Source organism: Quercus suber, unplaced genomic scaffold (genome assembly GCF_002906115.3).
Source record: "Quercus suber isolate HL8 unplaced genomic scaffold, Cork oak 2.0 scaffold_177, whole genome shotgun sequence".
Taxonomy (NCBI): domain Eukaryota; kingdom Viridiplantae; phylum Streptophyta; class Magnoliopsida; order Fagales; family Fagaceae; genus Quercus; species Quercus suber.
This window is the reverse complement of record NW_027069637.1, coordinates 689,386-713,441: the sequence shown is the minus strand read 5'-3', so window position 1 is coordinate 713,441 and position 24,056 is coordinate 689,386. Positions and strand designations below refer to the sequence as shown.

At 34.9% G+C, this 24,056-nt stretch overlaps 1 protein-coding gene, 1 non-coding gene and 1 pseudogene across 2 annotated transcripts; 2 read left to right on the top strand and 1 right to left on the bottom strand.

Annotated features, from left to right (window-relative positions):
* Nucleotides 1-4,883: 4,883 nt before the first annotated feature.
* LOC112016568 (pollen allergen Che a 1) lies at nt 4,884-6,308 on the top strand. Its single transcript, XM_024049122.2, has 2 exons — nt 4,884-5,136; nt 5,468-6,308. The coding sequence occupies exons 1-2, from the start codon at nt 4,974-4,976 to the stop codon at nt 6,040-6,042; spliced, it is 738 nt and encodes a 245-aa protein (XP_023904890.2). The 5' UTR covers nt 4,884-4,973; the 3' UTR covers nt 6,043-6,308.
* Nucleotides 6,309-16,403: 10,095 nt separating this feature from the next.
* LOC136069570 (uncharacterized) lies at nt 16,404-21,476 on the top strand (annotated as a pseudogene).
* On the bottom strand, nt 16,784-16,891 carry LOC112016572 (small nucleolar RNA R71). The gene has a single exon (XR_002883335.1). It is a non-coding gene; the product is annotated as a small nucleolar RNA R71 (small nucleolar RNA).
* Nucleotides 21,477-24,056: the final 2,580 nt, after the last annotated feature.

The window sequence follows — 24,056 nt, the reverse complement described above, 5'->3', positions numbered from 1 at the left end:
GGGTTTCAAGGGCTTGCTTGGTGCAATATTCTATCCCCGCTCCAACTACAGAAGAGACCTGCCCTGCTCCATTTGCAAAAGGGCTTCAAGTACACACACCTCATTCCTACTCCAGTTGCAAAAGGAATCTTGATAACCTTACCACCCTTGCCTCACACAATGAACACAAGAATTTACATGGTTCAGCAAACTGCCTACCTCCACAGTAACGACGATGAAGAAATTTCACTATAAAAAAAAGGAGATACAATAGTGCTAAAAATCACTCTCAAGAAACCCAAATCTCAATTCCAAACCTAGTAGCCGCAACATATAATATAGAATAGGAGTACTCTATTCTTTTTTGTATGAGAGAGTGGCAGCCACATAAGAAGAAATAATAGCAATTTTCTTGTTTTATGTGAAAGAGAGCTAGGGTTTAATTGGGTTTTGAGTTTCTTGAGAGTGTTCCTGTGTATTATTGTATCGTCTTATTTTTATAGTGAAATTTATCCATCGTCGTCGCCATAGAGTTAAGCAATATGTTGAACCACATAAATTCTTGTTTTCATTGTGTATTCTTATTATTTAATTTCCGCTTATTTACCGTTATTGATTTAAGTCTTGAGGTGCTATTTTCACAACAAATTTTGAGTATTATAATTGATTCTTATTTACTTTTGGATTTTATAGATGGTTTGATTATTAATGTGATGAAAATGAACTTGTTAATAAAATATGATGGCAAGTTAATTAAGTGAAGATAAATAAATAATAATAGAAAATAATTAAATTTAGAAAACAATTGGTGACAAAAGTTTTTGTTGCCAATACGTTGCAACAATTTTTTTTTCTTAATGGTAACGAAATGTTACGTCTCCTAATAGGCTAAACGAAAAAAATAAAATAAAAAGAAATTAGTGGCAAAATTGTTCGTCACTAATAGGTTGAAGTATGAAAATAAACAAAAATTGGTGACAAACAAATTTGTCGCCTAATCTATTGAAATGAGAAAAAAGTATAATCAAGGACGAAACATTTCATCTCCTGATATGGTTAAATAAAAAATTAATTTGGTGAGGAAATTAATTTTTCGCCAAAGACAACGTTTAGTGAGAAAAAATACTAGGCAACAAAATTATTTCATTGCCTATGTAATTATTATTTTTAAATAATCAAACGATTTTGTCCCCATGACATTTTTTTTTTTTTTTTTTGAGAGAGTTTCAACCTATAGCGTCCGCTCTTGATAATAGCTCTTTATCATCAGACCAAGGCACCAATCAGTTTTTGGTGTAGGAGAGGATTGAACTCTAAATCTCTTATACAACCATCAGAGACTTTACCATAAGTCTTGGGCGATGGAAGTAGGAGATTTAGTGACAACAGGTTTTGTCACTATAGGTGTGATTTATTGTAGTACTTGGAGCTTTGCACTTAGCAAGCCACTTGATCCAAACCCTCTCCCTCAAATATAAACTTTGACCTACGGAATATACATAGAAATTAACTTTAGCTGTACAAGAAATGCCGGAAACACAAAAGATTAGGAAGTTCTCAAGTGCTGCATTTGCAATCTGCTTGGGTTTGCCTTGTGTCTTGTGCTGTTATAGATTTAATTTTTTGGTTAATCTCTTACACAATCCAACAATTCTTCAAGTACCTAATAGTTGAATAAGCTTGTAATCAAAATAAATCTGACACTCGCATCTTCTTGAGACAGGGAGATGAGCCCAGTTTCCTTGGGCTAGCGTATGAGAGAGAGAGAGAGAGGTGATCCACACAAAAAGGCCCAATATGAGGAGAAATTATAAGGTCCTTATAGTAGATAAGTGATGTGGTTCATTATTCTAGTAAAATGCTCCCACTAGTTTAAAATTGTGTAGTTTTAAATAAAAACTAAATATTGACTTAGTAATTTTAAATAAGTGGGAGTCTTTTACTAGAATAGTAGACAAATAATATGGTCCACCATAAATACCGTATAATTTCTCCAATAAGAGAAACTTTTACTCTCTTTTCTGGGTCTGAGGCCCAATGAGTCGAGCGACATTAAAAATGCAGTCATGTGGTACTGGATGCAATCAAGCTTTCTGGCCAATGGTACATTCAACTTCTGCCATTTGTTAATGCAGCCACTGAGATTGGTTTGCTCGGTATAATTGTGAAATGATGACCTGCACTGCTTATGCGTACTTTTTTCGACGAAGCTACATATAGTACTTCGAATCTTTAAGTAGAAAGATACAAATTTATTATTAGCAATAAACGCAAGATTAGGAAGCCCTCATCAAGTGGTGCAACTGCAATATTCTTGGGTTTGCCACATGCCGTGTGCTCTTATAGATTTAATTTTGTTGAATATCTTAAACAATCTAACTGTATAACCAGATGAAATGATGAATATTACTCTAATACAACATCTAATAATATATTCCTTATTGTTAGAGATATATATTAGTCATATTAGCCCAATGTAATAGGCCCAAGCCCATTCCTGCTTGTACTAGTAGTCTAGGGTTTGTCGCCTATATATACTCATGTTAGGGTTCATTGTAACACAAGGTTATTGTACTACACTCCTACACAATAAAGATGTAGCCCTTAAGGGATTCCTCCGTGGATGTAGGCCGTCAAGGCTGAACCACGTAACCCTCGTGTTTTTGATGTTCCTATTCTATGCTTCCTCTTCCGCATCCACTCTAGCATACACAACATGGTATAACACATTGCGTTTGATAATATTCTCCATTTAACATGGTATCAGAGCTAATATTCAACATGGTATCAGAGCTAATATTCAACATGGTATCAGAGCCAAACTCCGTTCTTGGCATCAAACAAAATCTCTGACAATCAAAGAAGATTCTCATATGCACACCACCATTAGAAGTCACACATGCTTCTCTGCTGGATTTAGACTTCATGACATCTCGCAGCCACCGTGGCTCAGTGCTGCGTCCAAGATCCACAAATTCAAGCAAAGCCATGACTCAACTTCTCAGATCTGTGCAAATCCAAGCCTCGCCTGATGAAACCAACACCACAGACGTGATCCAAGACCTCCCGCGACCAAAACCCAGTAACACGGCCACCAACGGCGGATTCACCCGCCGCCACGCGCCGCCAACAGCTCCGGTAGGCCTACCACGCGCCGCCTCAGATTCCTATTTCCAGTTAGTCTTATTGGTACACGCGCCGTCCCTACGGCCTCCACGTCGACCGATCAACAGAACCTGAAATTTCGGCAGCCATCTGACATCGCACGCGCCCTCACGCGCCACTGGATTTCGGGCTTCTTCTCCACGCGCCGGTGAACATGCACGCTCCTGCCACGCGCCGGAAAACTGCGGCTGATGTCATCTGACGTCACCTGATGACGTCATCACTCCACGTCAGCGGCCACGCAGCACGTCCACATCAGCCCTAGTCCACGTCAGCGACACGTCATAGGATGACGTCAGCGGCCTTGCTACTCGATCCGTGACCCGACCCGGAAACCCGGAACCGACCCGGACCAGTATCCGTTGACTTTGACCTGGACCAGTTGACTTTGACTTTTTGCGTTGACCTTGACCAAAAGTCAAAATTTTCGAAAGGGCCTATCTTGCTCAGTTTTTCGCGTAGATTCCAATTTTGGACTCCGTTTCTTCATTTGAAGCTCCGAAATTGGTCAATTGGCACATTCTTCATTGTGGTTTCTTCAAAGGCATTCTTCAAGGCATCTCCAAGTGATCTTCTCATGCTTATCCAACCTCAAGCCTTCATCGAGCTTCCGCCTTGAGTTTGAGGGAGGGTGTTAGAGATATATATTAGTCATATTAGCCCAATGTAATAGGCCCAAGCCCATTCCTGCTTGTACTAGTAGTCTAGGGTTTGTCGCCTATATATACTCATGTTAGGGTTCATTGTAACACAAGGTTATTGTACTACACTCCTACACAATAAAGATGTAGCCCTTAAGGGATTCCTCCGTGGATGTAGGCCGTCAAGGCTGAACCACGTAACCCTCGTGTTCTTGATGTTCCTATTCTATGCTTCCTCTTCCGCATCCACTCTAGCATACACAACATGGTATAACACATTGCGTTTGATAATATTCTCCATTTAACATGGTATCAGAGCTAATATTCAACATGGTATCAGAGCTAATATTCAACACTTATCACCCTGAGCCCCATCAGAATTTGCGGCCGAACAGTGAATTTTGTAACAAATCCCGTGACTCTTCCACTCAAAAATACATCTATCTTGGTAAAGATAATCCACAAACTACAAGATTCACTATTCCACTGTACATTATGATCATTAGTCTCTTATGTTATGAAGCATGCTTCATTCCCTATTAAGAGCCAAAAGTGTATGCGTTTTGGAAGTAGAAAGATAACTTTGACATCTATATAGATGTGGTAGCGAAGTAAATTGCACAGCTTGGATTTTGACTCATCACTCGCACAAAACAAATATAGTGGTCAGGGTTGTGGTGCATGGTAAATAATTGCATTGGCGAATCATTTTGTTTTGATAAATTTTTGAAGATGTTACAACAAACAGAGTAAAGAACAGAAATGAGTCAGAACGCTAGCAAGCTTTCCCACAGAAACATAAAAAACTTTCCATGTTTCACCGCAACATGGCCCTTCAATTGGACTTTCTGTAATTCTGTTCTTCTACATTGGAATCACAAAAGCCTCCAAATCAAGACCCCACTACTTGTCAATCTGCTATAGGGCTATACCAATTTCCACAGTGTCTCCTTGCGCAATCTGCCAAAAGGACTCTTCACATGTCTTTGTTTGTAGTGAATAGAAAAAGCAATTTTAACTCTATGATTACAGTTGGTCCTAACACCAAATACTCACGGGCTCATAATATGCAGAAAGAATATAGTTCCTCAGCTTTATAATAATGCTTCACATGCCATTCATAGAGTGTTAGCTATAACTATTGATGCCCTCCTAAAAGTTTCTCTCACTTCTCTAACACTTGCTCTCATGGATCCAATAATTCTCCTTGTTCTTGCATCTCTCTTCATTCATCCACTTTCTCTAATAGCTCAACCAACAAATCTCATCTCTCGGATTACTGTAGTGGGTGTTGTTTATTGTGATATCTGTTCCAGCAACACTTTATCAAGACACAGCTACTTCTTGCCAGGTAATTAACCCCTAATCCATATCTAGTCTATAGTTTCATTCAATCTACCAAAAAAAAAAAAAAGTCTTGAAAATTGTTGTTCCTATAAACATGTTAGAAATTAATCCTAAAGACTAATTTATAGGTTTAGTATATTAGTGAGTTACCAAAAAAAGAAAAAAAAGGGGGTCAAATAAATATGAAATAATGGGTAAAAAAAATGATTTTAACATGGTTAATTGTAATTCTCAGTTAAAACTCAATCAATGAGTAATTGTCAAATTTTTTACTTTAACCCAACAAAAATGAAACCTCTTCTTCCAAGTTATAAGTGTGGTGTTTTACTGATCAGGTGCAGATGTTCAAATACAATGCAAATTCAAAGCAAACTCACCCAAAACCGCAGAACAGATCACATTCTCAGTCAACAGAACAACAAATAAGCATGGAGTATATAACCTGGAAATACCAACTGTTGATGGGGTTAACTGTGTAGAAGGATTAGCAGTAACAACATTGTGCCAAGTAAGCTTAATAAGGAGCTCATCTGCAGCCTGCAACGTGCCAGTTTTGAAGACAACGTCAAATGTGATTACAGTCAAGTCTAAGCAAGACAATCTCTGTATATACAACTTGAATGCACTGAGTTATAGGCCATTGAAGAAGAATGCTACTCTATGTGGAAATCAGCAAGAATTTTCAAGATCTTTGAATGCCTCAAAGTGCTTTCTTCCTTACTTCCCACCATATGGATTCCCTCTGCCTCCTTTGCCTCAATTTCCATTCCCTCCATTGCCACCACTCCCTCCATTACCCTTTCCTCCACTACCACCTTTTCCATCTTTGCCCTTCCCATTCCCAAGATTCCCTCCTTTTCCTCCAACTCCCTCTCTTTTTCCCCACCTCCTCCACCTGCATTTAATATAAGAGACCCAAGAACTTGGATCCCTAATTTCCCTTCACTTTCTCCTCCTCCACCACCAACATTTAATCTTGGAGACCCAAAAACATGGATACCATATATCCCTCCATCCCCTTCTAACAACCCTCAAAATCAAAATCCATAGTAAGTGCTTTATTTTATTTTTTCTTCAATTGTTCCAAAAATATGTTTAATGCTTAAAGGTTACAAAAGCTTGTATGTTAATGTTGGAAGACAGATGCATATAGAAACTACAATATAATTTGCCTAATTAGATTGGAACTATAGAAAAAATTTTCCAAAATTTTCCAATTTTTTTGTATGATTCTCCACAAAAAAAAAAAAAAAAAAAAAAAAAGGAAGAAGAAGAAGAAGAAGAAGTAGTACCCACATATATGTTACAAATTCTCTATTAAATTTGTAATTCCCTCACCCTAGCAAAAATACAAACAGGAAGAAATTATGAATCTAAAGGTACAGAACCTTCACAATTTAACAAGGATTAGATTTATACAAGATATCTAATGCTTACTAAAGAAACCACAGTGATTGAGCTAAAATAACAGTCACTCTTTTCAAGAAACAAAGTAAAACGGTTGGTACATGAAAAATTTGGAAAGCCTTCAATTTAGGTAGATGACCATGAAGGTCTTCCATATAAGAAGACGTCCTTCCACCGTCAATCAGTCCAGCAATGAGTAATACTAGGGCACATAATTTGGTACAACTTGTGTCACAACTTACTACATGACATATTGTGGTTGGTAAACGTGTGTCTCCACATAACTCACTATCACATATTTACTAATCACAATTCACCACGTGGCGAGTTGTGCCACAAAATTGTGCCAAATTATGTGTCCCTAGCGCGTTACTCGTCCATAAGTACCACACACCTCATTTGCCAAGGGATGAAACACTTAGATTAGACTACTTTGATTCTCTAAGTTATTTCTCTGGCTCTTTGTGGGGCCCTAACTTAAGCGTTAGAGACCTTTAAGTTGGTGCTACACCAACACTACACCCCTCCGATTAGCCCCCTCTTTTCTGTAGGCTCGCTGAACCTTCCATTGCCACTCCTTTGAGAAGACTTTCCATTGACATCTCTAAGACAAGCTACCCAATTAGTGGTGAATTTCTACATCAGTTTCTAAATAGCTCTTTATACAAAACTTTTTTTTTTTTTTTTTCTAAAAATGATTTTCCATCCTTTTTGTGATTTCTTTCATCAAAAATCAATTTTCTCAAAACTCATGAGAAAGTCCCTTTCTAAATACTCCTTTCAAAAACTCATGAGATTTTCAAAAATAAAATACTCATCTTTTCAATTTATCAAAGAATATTAATTTTTCAAAGAATTCTAGGAATATCTCCCTTTAAAAAAATAATAATAAGAACTCCTGCTCTAAAACTCAAGGGTTTTTAATTAAAAAAAAAAAAATGATCTTTAAACAAATCTTTTTCAAAAATGATTTTAAGAGAGTGAGACGTGTCCAGAGTTCACATAAATCGAACCCTTGGCATCCAATCAAACCAACAAATCCTCCCCACGGAACCCAAAAACTACCAATCTGGTTAATGTTGTTTTTATGTGAGAATGAAATTGAAAATAAAATATTTTTTTAAATTGCTTTTAAAGGATCTTCTAAAAAACAAATTGCTTTTAAAGGAGAAAGGTAGCCTCTTTTGCCCTCTAACGTGCTATATAATACGTAGTAGGATAATATTTGCATGTTAAAATATATAAATATATATATATATATTATTAAATATTCACATGTTAGCTATGTATATATTATTTATGCAACATAGTAAATAATATTCACATGTTAGCTATGTAATGTGATAAATAATATTCCTAGAATATTTATATGTATCCTCACATGTTGCTTGTATGCATATTCATATGTAATCAATACCACATGTTATCTATATGTCCAAAAACCCTTCCGTAAAAAACAAATGTCAAGTATCTTAGTTATTTCTAAAATGTGAATTTTTTTAGATTAAATTAAAATGAAGAACTATCATTTGGATAGACGTTGGAGGATGTTTAATCACTTCCTCACATGTAACCAAACTTTTGAGTCTAAGGTCTTTGGTTTAAGACTTTATCTTGCCCTAGTAGTTTAGGAATCCTTAAGATAGCTTTTAACTAATTAGATAACTAATTAGACAATAGGTGACCAATCACAACTAGAAAAACCAATAGTTGGTGGCAACTTCTAAAATTATAAAAAAAAAAAAAAAAAAAAAAATCCATAACATGCATTTGGAGAGGCAAGTGGATTCCTCCCAAGGAAATTAAAAAGGGAAAAAAATCTGGCATCCACAGCTGCTCATCTCACCTATCTCTTACCTGAAAATAGAGGAATCAATAGCCTAATTCCAAAGGAGTTTAGACATGGGCGCTCATAACCCCTAAATAATAATAATAAGCTTATTACAATCGATTCTACCTTAGCATAACCTTATAAATTCCATCATGAACACAAGCAATCATTTTCATGCACAATCAAGGAAACTAGATTGAAAAGATCTTGAGATTGAATTGTAATCATTGAAAGAATTCTTGAAATAACTAGACAATTCAAACAAGATTTTACTGGAAATGACAGAATATGAATAGAATTCCGTAGCAAAAGATCAAACAGAATTTAGAACTCAATTGTAAATCATGTTCAGGGGGTCAAGGGTGGTTGATTTGATTTACAAAATCAATATCAAAAACAAAAACAAAAAAATGTAAATTATGTTCTTGCTTGAAGCTTATGTCAATCAAAATTTACTCAGTTGCTCTAGAAATTGAATTTGCAGCCACGTAATTCAAAGAAAAAGGGTAAGAATAATGAGCCATTGAATATTTTGCATAACATGACTAAGACTAGATATAGCCAAGGGAAAATCATGCATGAAATCAATATTTACTCAAACTAAAACCATAAACTGTTTAAGCTGAGGGCAGATTCTGTATAGAACACTTGCTGCATAGTTTTGCCAAGATTTTAGTTTCCTCAATTACTTCGTCCCTCTCAAGTAAATGTATTACCGAATGGAATCAAAATTCTAATGTTTTGACGAGGAAAAAATATTTGTATGCAATGGAAAGTAGGAGGTGGCACCATGGGATGCATGAAGAGAAATGAAAGTAGAAGGTAGCAAAGTAGGTGATGGCACGCGTACGACGGAAAGATGAGATGTTATGTTGTGGAGGCCTAAAAATTTTATTTGCAAAAAATTCTTCAAGTTCTGCCCAATTACAGTAAGTCTCTACTTATAAAAATTTCATGCATCAACACCCTTATGAATCTCCTTTTAAGTAAGTGTCCTTTTTTAAAAAAAATTATTTTTTATCTCCATTTAATTAAGATATGATATGTAAATAAAGAAAATAGCCTTGGATTTTATAAAAATAGCCTAAAATCGAAATTCCCAGATGGTGAAAGTTTATTTTCACTCTAAAGAACAAAATCGGACAAAATGGGCTTCTGCCATTTTCGGGCAAATTATATAGGAAAATGCCCCCCTTTCCCAAACTAAATAGGAAAATGTCCTTCTTTTAAAACTCGATTTTTGATAAATTGAGTTAGAAAAAAAAAAATTATGAAGCCCTATAGTGGAGTTTTAAGGAGCATATAGTGATGTTTTAAGGACCTATAGTGACGTTTTTTAACTCGATTTCAAAGAAATCGAGTTATAGGTAAAAAAAAGCCACTATAGGTCGATTTCATTGCCCATAACTTGATTTCAATGAAGTCGAGTTAAAAAACGTCACTATAGGTCCTTAAAACATCACTATAGGCTCCTTAAAAACGCCACTATAGGGCCTAACTCGATTTATCAAAAATCGAGTTTTAAAAGAGGGACATTTCCTTATTTAGTTTGAGAAGGGGGGCATTTCCCTATATAATTTGCCCGAAAAGGGCAGAAGCCCATTTTGTCTGAACAAAATCAAAATTTTGGTTTGAATCCCAAAATTTGACTCTTAATCCGAGGGCATATGCACAATTATAGAAGCTTAAAAATCATTTTATACCTATTGCCTATCAAAACATCGAGAACTGGTAACATGATTTTTGCAACAATTTATTGTACCGAGTATAGACTTATAAATTATAATGGTGACATAACAACATAAAATTCCTTCGAAAATTTTTAGGCTTACAAGCAAAAGATATATCTCAACTCCACGAATAAAGGCTTTAACTTCACTATCAAAACTATTAATTTTCCATGAATATCATTATTATGATCAAAACAAGTAAGACAATCATTGATAAAATGATGCATGCATAGCTAGTTGTTAGGGTTATTGTTGGGATCACAATCTCCTAACTTAATAAAATGTTCCTACATTTGCGAGGCCTCCTTGGAAGACTTTCAAGTATCAATATCAAGTTTGTCAACTCCAACTACTTGGGTTTGGTTCATCATCAACATTATAGGGTCATTTAGGGTGTGTTTGTTAGGAGGTGAAATAGGGTTGATGGAAAACTTTGAAGAGAAAATGGGAAGAAAAACTTTTTTGAAGTGTGTTTGGTTGGATGAGGAGGAAGGAAAATAAATGGTGGAGCCCGAGTGTTTTCTCCCCAGGCCCACCAAAAATTTTTCTCCCCAAAATGGAGAGAAAACTAAAGGGAGAAAATGAGGTTGCTTAATGGACAAAAATGCCCATGTGCACTTGCACATGGACAATTCGTCCAGTTCCTTTTTCTTTTCTTATTTTCTTTTTTCCTTCTTTTTTTTTTCTTTTTTTTTTTTGGGTGCTTTCCTGGGCAGTGGGCACGTTGCCTCTTCCTTTTTTTTTTTTTTTTTTTTTTCCCCATTCCTAAGCGTTGCCTTTTTTTTTTCTTTTTTTTTTTTCCTGGGTTGCGAGTGTAATAGTTATGAACTGAAAGCAAGGATGTGGACTTCATCCCTGTTGATGAACCTACAGGATCTTTCCAGTCTTATGAGTTAGACCTACCCAAGACAAACAAATCCAAATCAATGGCTCTTAAGTCAGTTGATGATGTTGATGTGAATTGATTTGATGATGAACTCTTTACTATAGAGATTGCATATCTTGCCAAGAACTTTAGAATTTTTTTTAGGAACAACAACAGAAGGGCAAGAGGTAAAAACAATGCTGAACCTAGAAATTTTAAGAGGAATGATCTCACTAAAGTGAACAATACTAGAAAACCTAAAGAGAAAGTAGGTCAAACCTCTAATAATTCTATGGGTCAACAATGTTTTGGTTGTCAAAGGTGTGGTCAGAAATCAGAATATCCAACATTCTTGAGATCAAAGGGTAAAGTTATGATTGTAACCCTTAGTGATAATAAAGTTTCTGACCATAAGTCTGGTAGTGATGAGGATGAAAACTTCATTTCTTTCACAGCTATTGCTGTAGTTGATAAAAGTTTTGTGGTTGATGAGAACTCTTCTAATGAGGAACTCTTTGAGAATGTTGATTTGCAAGAAGCCTATAATAAGCTTTGCAAGGTTGTTGCAAAAGATGCTATGAATGTTGATTTAGGCTTACAGAAATTGCTCCTCTTGAACTTAATAAGAAAAATTTGCTCTTGAAATTGTTTGATGCTAATGAATTTCTTGATAAGGTGAAGACTAAGAACATGCTATTGCTTGATAAAGTGAAAATTTTGGAACTTGAATTATCTGTTGCTAGAGAACAAACAAATAGGTCTGTTAGTTCTAAACTTGAACACATTCTGAGTATTTAGAAGTCCCCCTTAGACAAAACTGGTTTAGGTTTTGAAGATAGCATCTCTGTGCCTAAGAATCATTCCACAAACTTTGTTTTTTCTTCTGAGCCCCCCGTGAGTGAGAATGTCAAACCTATAGAAGTTACACCTCCTAGGAAGATTAGGGTTAATCTTAAAGAGTCTAACCCTAAAAAGTCCACCCTTCCTAAGAATAAGTTGGATGATAGACCTGCATGGGTTTGTTATTTTTGTGGAAAGTCTGGGCACATTCTTCCAAATTGTTTCAAATTGCAAGCTGCTAAGCAAGCAAATAAGCTAAAAGTACTTGTGTCCCAAGTGCAAGATCTCATGGTACTATTGGTGAATTGGTAAAGGTTTTGAACCTTTATTCCAATCCTGGAGTTGCTCAGCATTCTAATATGCATATAACTCCAATGCAAAAATTGCATCTAAAAAGTTTTGGATGCAAAAGGCTCAATCTAATTGAGTCTTTCTGACATGGTCATTGTGCTTCATCTCTCTATTCTTTGTGACCATTCTTCTTTTTTGTTTTTTGTTTTCTTTGTTTCTAGGATTTGCATTGCATAACATTCATGCATTTCATACTAAATTTTTTTTGTTATTATTTTCAAAATTAAAAAAAAAAAAAAAAAGGAAAAGAAAAGAAAAATGTGTTTTGCATTATTTTTCTTGGATTTGAAATCAAGGTTGGCCATATTATCTTTACATAACATGTTTATGTACTTTGTTTAGCTTGAATGAGCTTATTTCATTGCACTTTACTAGTTTAAACTTTGTAGTGCATGTTGCATGGGAGTTGTTTATAGTTTTTGATCACTTGATCTTAATCTTGAAGTCACATGCCTTTCAATGTTGGACTTGAACTTAATGAGAAATGCATAAATAACCATCTCACCACTGTTTAGTAGCCAATCATGAACACCTTAGTGCATATCATAAGATTTTGTACTCGAGAAAGTGTAGCATATGCACAAAAAGAACATAAGATGTAGCCTCGGATTAAATACTAAAATTGGTGTGTACATTATTGGATTATAATTACTTAACAATCAAATAAAATCGGTGTATATATTATCTTGGCTATTTTAATAAGTTTCAAATCAAATCAAATTGGTATGTACATTATAAGGCAAATTAAGAAATTTACATGATTGCAAACTTTTATTCTAAGAAATGTGAGAGTTATATGATGTAACTCTTTAGGTTATTCTCTCTTTCAAACTTATGTGATGAATTTTGTAGAAATTGTGATTGATCACTATTTACTTATCACCTCACATGTATCTCAAGCTCTTACTAGTTTCACACACTACACAAGTTACTCTTTGTTAAACTTAGTACATTATATTATGTGTGATCTTGTTGTTGCCATCCAAGATTAAAAGTTCATTTATTTTAATGCAAAATGTGTTTGAGATTTGAGGACAAATTGATTAAAAATTATGTTTTTGGAAGATCTGGGTTAAATTCAAGGGGTTTTGAAAAACTTTTCATCTCATACTCATACATTTTATTCATAAAACATTGTGCTTTAAAGAGTTTCTGCATTAAAATGCTCTTTTTTTTTTTTTTTTTTTTAATTTTGATTTTTCCAGATTTTCGATCAATCGAACCTGTTACTCAATCGATCGAAATTGCAATTAAAAACTTAATTTGAATATGCCTGGCTTGATTGATGCTAGATCGATCAAATATGTTTTTCGATTGATCGAACCTATTTTTCGACCAATCAAAAATTGGTCAGTGAGTTTTTAAAACATAAGCTTTTCACATGTTCTTCACTACTTCAAAAGTTTTCAAAAAGCTATTCTCTCTCTCTCTTCGATCGATCCAGATCTAGAGTCAAATTTTTGTCGTTTTTCCTCAATTCTTTCTCAAGGATTTTGTCTTCTAGCGTCGGTAAGACCATTTTACCCTTTCTTTGTCAGTTTAATCTCATTTTTCATGCATTTTAGGGAAATTTTCGGACCTAATAATTTTTGGAGTTTTTGATGTTTGAGATGATTTCTTTCAAAATTGATCAATGGGTTTTTGTTATTGGATGATGTAAACATGTTTCTCATGGTTTATTATGATCAATTTGGTGAATTGGGAAGAATTTGAAATTCTAGGGCTTGTAACTCAATGAATTTGGGGATTTTATTCAATTGAGATTAATTTGATGAAATTGGCTTGTGTAATTGATTAATTATGCAATTATATACTATTATCTAACTTGTGTAATGATAAATTGATCAATTTGTTGGGATTTTTGAAATAGGGTTTTTCAAAGTTTGGGTTTTTGTTCTAAAACTCTATGTTCAAACCAATTCTGTGTTTTTAAAGTATAATTGAATTGATCTCAATGCATTAGAGCATGCATCATGTGTTTATACTATTCATGCATGATTTAGATTGTTCTTTTTTTTTTTTTTTTTGCTCTAACCTTGTCTGATGCAGTTTGCCCTTGGGTTTTCTTTGATTTCTTTTTTGCTTATCCTTTCCAACCCTTAGCATCATGGTTAGGAAAACTAGAGCCTATAGGACATCCACCTCCACCTCTACTCCAACTTTTGATAGTGAGAGGTTTCGAAATGAGAAAAACCAAGAGACCTATGAGAAGCTGAACATCCTTAGGTTTGTGTGGGTTGAGAGAAAAGTTGTGTTAGATGAGTTAGATCTAGATATTAGGAGGACCTTTAAGCGTAGGGTCTGGTTACCTTTGTTGGATATAGATCATCCTCCTCTGGCTACCTTGATTAGAGAGTTCTACTTGAACCTTTCTATCCACTCCAATGATTCCAACACTCAATTTGTGAAGAGTTGGATACGGGGCGAAAAGTATGTCATTACTCCTTCAGTAGTGGCCTCTGCTCTTAGGGTGCCTAACGTCCAGCAGCCTATATACCCTTATGGTGAGACCTCTCCTCTAGATGACATTATATCATATCTCACTGGTACTTTGATGTGCATGAAACATATATAATAAATACTCTCATATTTGCATTTTTTTTGCCATACTTTTAAGCTATCTTGCTACTGATTATAAATGATCTTTGTTGAATAGGTGATAAAGGCTTTACATGCTAAGTGGAGCTAGGTCAGTTGCTAACCCAACCTGAAGGACCTGGACGGCATGAAGTAAAGAAAAAAAAAGCAACACGAGCTAAGCAAGTAGAAAGAAAATTAAAGAAAGGAGGTCCAGGCCTATTGATTCAAAGCCAACATGAACAGGAAGGACCTGGAGATACATGAAGGAGCAAATAAAAGAAATAATTGGTAGGGAGCTTATTCACGTGTAAGAGATACATGGGCTTGAGGTTTAAATGAACATTTGTTAATTGTTGGTGGGCCTCTCTATTTCTTATTGAAACACAAACACTCTTGGGCTAGTCTTTGGTTTTGGCTGGGCACAACTTGAGGTGTAGCATGTGGCTTACAATCCTAGTTTCACTTGTATTGGGAATTTTCATAGAGTCAGGCGGCTTCCCTTTGAAGTGTGCGTGTCTTTGTGTGATATAAATAGGAGCAAACAGAAAAGTAAGAGTGGCGGCTAGGATTGGAGCGCAGGCAGTAGCACAGAGTTTCTTTTATGGCTTTTCTCTTTTACTGTGACTATTTCTTTCTCTATTTTATTTGTTTAACTACATGTTTAGTATTTTATTTTTATGTTTTATCTCAATTACTATGAGTAGCTAAATTTATAATTAGGGTTAAGGATGAAACCTTGTTAAAGATGATCAGTAATATTTATGTGATTGAATTTTTCCCACAATAGTTGTTCTTTAATGATTTAAATTGTTCTTGCTTCATATTAATTGACTAAGATGAGATTCTTAGATATGAGTTCAATCATATTTTTCTCATGATTTAGGATTTATCTTAATTAATTGAATGCTTGGTTTATTAATTCTTGATTATAAAATTGGATATCGCTTGTGATTTGTTTGTCAATGGATACAATTTATGATTTGATTTTTAAAATTGGATATATCTTGTGATTTGTTTGGCTACAGATACAATTGATGATTTGATTTTATACGTAAGAAGTGAAGAAGAACATGCTTTAGATATTTAAATAGAAATTTTAATGACAATATTTTCCATGGTAGCAAGATTGATTTCTAGATTATCATGTAGTAGTTGAGAAAAATTAATGATCATAAATATATGTTGATATGACTTATAAGGTAGATTCCAGAACCTTAATTCATTTCTCTTGATTGTTTACATCTTTTTATTGCTTTATATCTTTTGCTCAGTTTAACCATTTTCTTAATTTTATTATTTGCTTAGTTTATTTAATCTCAGAAAAACCAATTTTTATTAAACTAGATTAGGATTAATTTGGTTAAGGTTTAATTAATTTTCCTATGTTCATTCAAGTCCCTATGGGTTCGATCTCGTTCTTGTCAAACTATACTTCGGTACGGTTCGTACACTTGCGAGTACTTTAAAACTTCACATCAAGTTTTTGGCGCCGTTGCCGGGGACTTGGTTAGGAAAAATAAATTAGGTCTTAATTGAATTTTTCCCCCTACTAGTTGTAGTTAATTTTTTTTTAATTAAAAAAAAATTATTTCTTTGTGCTTGGTGTATGAGAACTTGGATACGTGATAAAGAAAATCATCTCGTTAGTTTTTGATTATTCATCCACAATGGGAGAAATAGGAGATGATTCAAAGACTCTTAGGGAGTTGTTCTCACCCATAACCACCAACCCTTCATCTTGCATAGTATTGCCAGCAACCACTGTTGCACATTTTGAGTTGAAACCACAGATAATCCATCTTCTTCCTACTTTTCATGGATTGGATAGAGAAGATCCTTATATGCATGTGAGAGATTTTCTTGAGATTTATGCTACTTGTAAGTTCTAGAATTTCACTGATGACTCAATTCGCTTGCGTTTATTCCTTTTTTTCCTTGAAGGATAAGGCAAAAGCATGGCTTAATTCTTTGTCACCTGGATCTATCACTTCATGGGAACCATTGGTCACAAAATACCTCTCTAAATATTTCCCAATGGCCAAGACTAATGCTTTGAGGAGAGAAATTGCAAATTTTTATCAAGTGAACAAGAGAAATTTTATGAGAGTTGGGAGAGATTTAAGGACTTGATCTTAAAGTGTCCTCATCGTGGTTTTGAAACATGGAGACTAGTACAATATTTTTATAATGGTTTGACTCAAATAAATCATAACATGATTGAGTCTATGAATGATGGTGTATTTTTTAGTCTTGTAGATGATGAGGCATACAAATTTCTTGAGAATTTTTCTGAAAGTTCACAACAATGGGATTTTTCCAACCATAAAGAGAGATCTACCCCTGTAATTAAGAAATGAGGATTGTATGAAGTCAGCGAAGATTTAGACATAAAAGCTAGGTTGGACAATCTCACTCGTAAGGTTGAGGCTTTAGCTTTAGGTAAAGGGATGAATTCTGTCAATCAAGTTCAAAGTGAAACATTTTCTATTTGTGCAAGTCCTATGCATACAACACAAATGTGTCCTTCCATAGCTGGGTACCCTGATTTTTATACTGAGCAAGTAAATGCACTAAACAATAATGAAAAACCATTTGCTAGTCCATTTTTAGAAGCATACAATCCAAATTAGAGGAACCATCCTAATTTCTCATGGAGGCAAAATCAGCCTCCCACAAATGTAGGTGGACAACAAGTGCATCAACAAAGTCAATTTCGTCCACCTACTCAAGCATATCCTCCCATTCCTCAATCAACACCTCAATTTGTAGCACCACCAAGACAACAACCATCTTTGGAGGAGTCTCTCAAAACTTTCATGCAATCAACTGGCCAAGCCATCCAAGAGATGAAAAGTTCCACCCATTTGAATACTCAATCTATTTCAAAGTTGGAAAATCAAGTTGGCTAGTAAGCAACCCAAGTTGGAGAGAGGGAAAAAGGAAAGTTTCCTAGTCAACCTATCCAAAATGACAGTATGCCATCAATGGTTCTTTTAGTTCTACTCATGGACAAGAACATGTTCAGTCTATTACTACCCTTAGGTCTGGTAAGCAAGTTGATAATTAAGTGAAAATACCAAAAGTGGAGGATGATGAAAATATTGTGTAAAAGGAAAAAGGAAGTCATAGTTCACATGATGATTATGGAGAAAAGAAGGACAACCAACCCGCCACTCCAATTCAGGATCTTAGTTCCCCACTTGATAAGAGGTTTGCTTCTAAAGCTCCATTTCCTCATAGGTTAATCAGTCCTCAGAAAAGTGCACAATTTGGAGACATTTTAGAGGTGTTTAAGAAAGTGCAAATAAAAATTCCATTTCTTGATGCAATTCAGCAAGTTCCTACTTATGCCAAGTTTCTAAAAGATCTTATGACAATGAAGAGAAAAACAAATGTCCCTCAAAAGGCATTTTTGACAGAGCAAGTCAGTTCAATCATTCAAAATAAATATCCAGTGAAATGTAAGAACCCGGGATTCCTTACAATTTCATGCAAGATTCGGGATCATCTCATTGAGCGAGCTTTGCTAGATTTGGGGGCAAGTGTGAACTTATTGCCATATTCAGTATATTTACAGCTAGGTTTAGGGGAGTTAAAACTATCAACTATGACACTTCAATTAGCTAATAGGTCTATGAAAATCCCTAGAGGTATTGTTGAGGATGTGCTGATTAAGGTGGATGCATTCTATTTTCCTGTTGATTTTGTTGTGTTAGACACTGAGCCTATTCTAAATGCCAGTACACAAATTCATGTCATTTTGGGTCACCCTTTCTTAGCCGCATCCAATGCTTTGATCAATTGTCGAAGTGGTGTAATGAAGATTTGTTTTGGAAATATGACTGTTGAGCTTAATATCTTCCACATAAGTAAACAAGTGCTAGACAATGAGGATATCTGTGAGGTTGACATGATTGAGAGTCTAGTCCATGATACTTTCCTACAATGGAGTTATGAGGATCCTCTAGAGGCTTGCTTAAATCTTTTTGGTTGCAATTTTGATATTGAACACTCAATTGAAGAGGTCAATGCATTGTTAGATTCTGTTCCTTTCTTAAGTACTGATAGTTGGCAACCAAAAGTGATCCCTCTTCCACTTTCTTCATCCTAACCCCCATCTGCTGTGTAACCACCAAAGTTGGAGTTGAAACCATTACCTGACACACTTAAGTATGCCTTTTTAGGTTCTTCTAAGACCTTACCTGTCATTGTAGCTTCAGATTTGGATGACCTTAGGGAACGCCAATTGATAAGTGTACTTCAAGAGCATAAGGAAGCTATAGGTTGGTCAATTGCTGATATCAAAGGTATTAGTCCATCTATGGTTATGCATAGAATTCACTTAGAAGAGAATGCTAAAACTTCACGTGAACCACAGAGATGTCTAAACCCTATTACGCAAGAGGTAGTGAGAGCTAAAGGTTTGAAGCTTTTGGATGTGGGTATTATTTACCCAATTTTTGATAGTAATTGGGTGAGTCCAGTTCAAGTTGTACCAAAGAAATCTGGCATAATAGTTGTTAAGAATAAGGATGATTAGTTAGTCCTAACTCTTGTGCAAACAGGACGGAGAGTACGCATTGATTACCGTAAGTTAAATGCCATGACAAGAAAAGATCATTTTCCTCTTCCTTTTATAGACCAAATATTGGAAAGGTTAGCTGGTCATGCTTATTATTGTTTTTTTGAAGGATATTCTGGATATAATCAAATTCCCATTGCACTAGAAGATCAAGAAAAGACTACCTTCACCTGCCCCTTTAGGACATTTGTCTACCGTCGCATGCCATTTGGTTTATGTAATGCTCCTGGTACATTTCAGAGGTGCATGATTAGTATTTTTTCTGATATGGTGGGACAATTTTCGAAGGTACTTATGGATGACTTTTCAGTATTTGGGTCCACTTTTGAAGAATGTTTGTACCACCTATCCTTAGTGATAGTGCAGTGTAAAGAGAAGAATCTTGTTCTTAATTGGGAGAAATGTCATTTTATAGTGAGAAAGGGAATTGTTCATGGGCATACCATATCAGAAAATGGTATTAACGTTGATAAGACCAAAATAGATTTGATTTCTAACCTTCCACCTTCTCGATCTGTTAAGGAAATTAGATCATTTTTGGGTCATGCAGGATTTTATCGAAGGTTCATCAAGGATTTTAGTAAAATCTCAAGGCCCTTATGCAACTTACTTGCCAAAGATGCCCCATTTGTGTTTGATGATGAGTGTCTCCACGCATTTAAAAGACTAAAAACTGAGTTGACTTCTGCACCTATCATTTAACCACCAGATTGGAAAGTGCCTTTTGAGATTATGTTTGATGCCTCCGATTATGCAAGTGGTGCAGTTTTAGGACAGTGGGTTGGAAAGGTTCCCCATGTGATTTATTATGCTAGTAAGACTCTAAATGAAGCTCAAATGAACTACTCTACAATGAAAAAGGAGTTGCTAGCAATTGTTTTTGCCTTGGATAAATTTAGGTCCTATTTGTTGGGGTCTAAGGTCTTAATTTATTCGGGTCATGCTGCACTGAAGTATCTTTTCTCCAAAAAAGATGCTAAAGCTCGACTTATCCGATGGATTTTATTGTTACAAGAATTTGATCTTGAGATTTGAGATAAGAAGGGAACCGAAAATGTAGTAGTTGACCATTTATCTAGATTAATCGTTGAGCACACTGATGACAATTTACCTATTCTTGAATCTTTCCCTGATTAATAGTTGTTGCATGTATTCCAGAGACCTTGGTATGTTGATATTGCAAACTATCTTGTCACTAATCAAATTCCTTCGCATTGGACTAAACAAGATAAGTCTAAATTTCTGGCTGAGGTTAAGTATTTCTTTTAGGATGATCCCTACTTGTTTAAGTACTGTTCTGATCAAATAATTAGGAGATGCATATCTGAGAGTAACCAACAAAATGTTATGTCCTTCTGTCATGATCATGCTTGTGAAGGCCACTTTAGTTCAAGAAAGACTGCTACTAAGATTTTGCAATGTGGATTTTATTGGCCTTCCAGTTTTTGTGATTCCCATGCATATTGTTCAGCTTGTGAGAGATGCCAAAAGTTAAGGAGTATTGGAAAAAGAAATATGATGCCATTGAACCCTATTTTGATTGTTGAGGTATTTAATGTTTAGGGTATTGATTTCATGGGTCCTTTTCCTAATTCTTTTGGTAACTTATACATCCTTGTTGTTGACTATGTTTCTAAATGGGTTGAGGCCATTGCATGTAGAACTAATGATCACAAGGTTGTAGTCAAGTTTTTGAGAGAGAATGTGTTTGCATGGTTTGGTACACCACATGCCATTATTAGTGATGGAGGAAAGCACTTTTGCAATAAATTTTTTGAGCAACTAATGAAGAAATATGGCATCACTCATAAGGTTGCAACACCTTATCACCCACAAACAAGTGGTCAAATAGAGATATCTAATAGGGAAATCAAGATAATATTGGAGAAAACAGTTAAACCTACTCTAAAAGATTGATCATTAAGACTCAATGATGCATTGTGGGCATACCATACAACATTTAAGACTCCTATTGGAATGTCCCCCATCGAATTGTGTATGGTAAGGCTTGTCACCTCCCTGTTGAGTTAGAGCATAAAGCTATTGGGCTATTAAGTTAAATTTTGATCTTGACAAAGCAGGTGCTGAAAGGAAACTCCAAATCAATGAGTTAGAGGAAATTCACAATGATGCAAACAATTGTGTTTATCAGGATTGATCCCAATTGTGTTTTTCAGGTTTGCAATTTTTTTTCTTTCTTTCTTTTTCTCTTGTTTATTTTCTACTTATAGATTAGACTTTGTGCTTATTTTCTTGTTTAGTTTTATTTTCTTTTGTTCTAGCTGATATTTGACAGAAATTGAAATTTATAACAATCAGCTTGAACAAAGTACATCTCCTCCTTCTCCATACCTTACTTGTTTTTACTTGGTTCTCATGTTGCATATTAATATTTTGCTCTCTTTTAATTCAAGACATATATTTGAGAGTATCATTTTTAACATTGAGGACAATGTTAGGTTTAGGTTTGGGGGGGATGCATATAGATTTCTATCTTTTTGTTTTGTTTTGTTGTGTTAAAAAAAAAAAAAAAATTTCTTTTGTCTAGCTTAAGGTTTATGTTTTGAGTTTGTTATACTACTCTTGCTTAAAGAATTTCATTACTTTCATGCTCAATTCATTGCACATGCATGTAGCCACTTAGACAAAACTTGTTGTTGAAGGATAAAAGTGATTAGAAAATCTTGAAGATAACAATGTGGAGACTGTAACTCTTGTGAGTTTTGAGCCAATCATTATTTTTGGAGGGTTATTTATTTTTTTTCTAATCTTAAAGTTCATCTGGAAGTGCATGACAGATTTCGCTTGTTGTAGTCTCATTGTTCTTTCTTTTGGCCAAGAAAAAAAAAATTTTGATTTTATGCCACACTTGAATCTTTTGAAATCATTGATGTTGAATGAACTATACTAGTCTTTGAGAGATGAGATTAGGCCATTTTTGTCTACTTTGTGTCATATATGTGTTTTTCTTTTTTTGATACATTATCGCTAGTCACCTCATTGAGCCTTTTAATTAGTCTTTCTTTCTTAAAGTCCTTATCCATAGTGTTTTAAGATGAAATTTGATCTGTTTGTTTCAATGTGGTGGTTTGTGCAAGATTTCAAAGAAGAAGAAAAAAAAGAATTAAAAGGAAAAAAAAAAAAAAAAAAAAAGGAAAAGTTTCAAAAAGAAGAAAAAAAAAAGGGTTCTTATCAAATTTTGAGTAGTGAAATGGAAGGAAGGAGTACTGATTTGAAGAAGAAGAGGTGAAAAAAAAAATAGTTGAATGGAAATTCCAAAAAAAGTTGACATTCCGATAATCTTGAAAACACTTCTTATATTTACCTTCGCCCATTTTTATTTCATTCCCTTTACTTTTACCCTATATTACATCCTAGTAAAGTCCTTATTTGATCTTGAAGATTGTGTAATTCAGATATTGATATAACTGAATAAAAAGTGTTGTATAAATTCTTTTTGGCATCCTTTCATGAGACAACTTGTTCTTTCTTGATTAAGTTTTTTTCATGTGATTTATATGTGAGGTGTTTGATTTTGCTTACATTAAGAAGTGACGAAGAACATGCTTTAGATATTTAAATAGAAGTTTTAATGACAATATTTTCCATGGTAGCAAGATTGATTTCTAGATTATCATGTAGTGGTTAGGAAAAATTAATGATCATAAATATATGCTAATATGACTTACAAGACCGATTCCAAAACCTTAATTCCTTTCTCTTGTTTGTTTACATCTTTTTTATTGCTATATATCTTTTGCTTAGTTTAACCATTTGCTTAATTTTATTATTTACTTAGTTTATTTAATCTCAAAAAAACCAATTTTTATTAAACTAGATTAGGATTATTTTGGTTAAGGTTTAATTAATTTTCTTACGTTCATTCAAGTCCCTGTGGGTTCGATCTTGTTCTTGTCAAACTACACTTTGGAATGGTTCGTACACTTGCGAGTATTTTAAAATTTCACATCATACTTCCATTCAATGGAGTACTGGTCCTCGGATTACCTCTCATGAGTTGACCGAGATTCCTTACTTGTTTTTCCGGATTTCTTGTCATTCCATCAGGCCTATCTCTCACTTGCACACCATTCCTATTGAGAGATGTGGAGTTTTGCTACTCTTTTTATTTGATCCTTGGTTGAGGTTCATAGGAGTAGTTCTACTTCATATGGTCTTTTCTTCCCTATTTTTATTCATCGGATTTTGTTACATCTAGGATTAGAGGATTTCCTGCTTCTGAACCCATATACATTATAACTCCCATAGGTGCCATCTTCCTTCGGCAGAGAGCTGCTCAGATGAGAGCTAACTCTAAACGCCCTAGAGTAGAGTCTTCTATTGGTGCACCTACTCCTCCTCCTTCTTTAGGTGATCCCACAGCTGAGAAGTATGTTGATTCGATGGCCGCTGTTGATCCTCCACCTTCTATTTCAGATGATTATAATATTCGTTGTATGTTGGACACTGTCATGGCCGTTCAAGTAGATCATTGTCAACTTTTAGAGGATGTGCTTACAGAGCTTCAGGCCCTGTGTACAGATTTGGCGAGCATTAGGCGAACACCTCCACCACCTCCTTTTGATGATGAGTCTTGATTGCCCTTTGGCAATTCATCACAAAAAGGGGGAGCACATATGGATGGAGATAGGAAGAGTTTTTTTTTTTTTTTTTTGGGAGCTTTGGAGCTTTAGATTGTATCTAGGTGCTTCATCTTGCACTTATTTTTTTGGCTCAT

Excerpts from the sequence above, each read along its gene's own strand:
- LOC112016568 (XM_024049122.2), top strand. The coding sequence starts at position 4,974 with ATGGATCCAATAATTCTCCTTGTTCTTGCATCTCTCTTCATTCATCCA. Across the intron at positions 5,137-5,467 it reads ACACAGCTACTTCTTGCCAG|GTGCAGATGTTCAAATACAA; the intron begins GTAATTAACCCC and ends TTTACTGATCAG.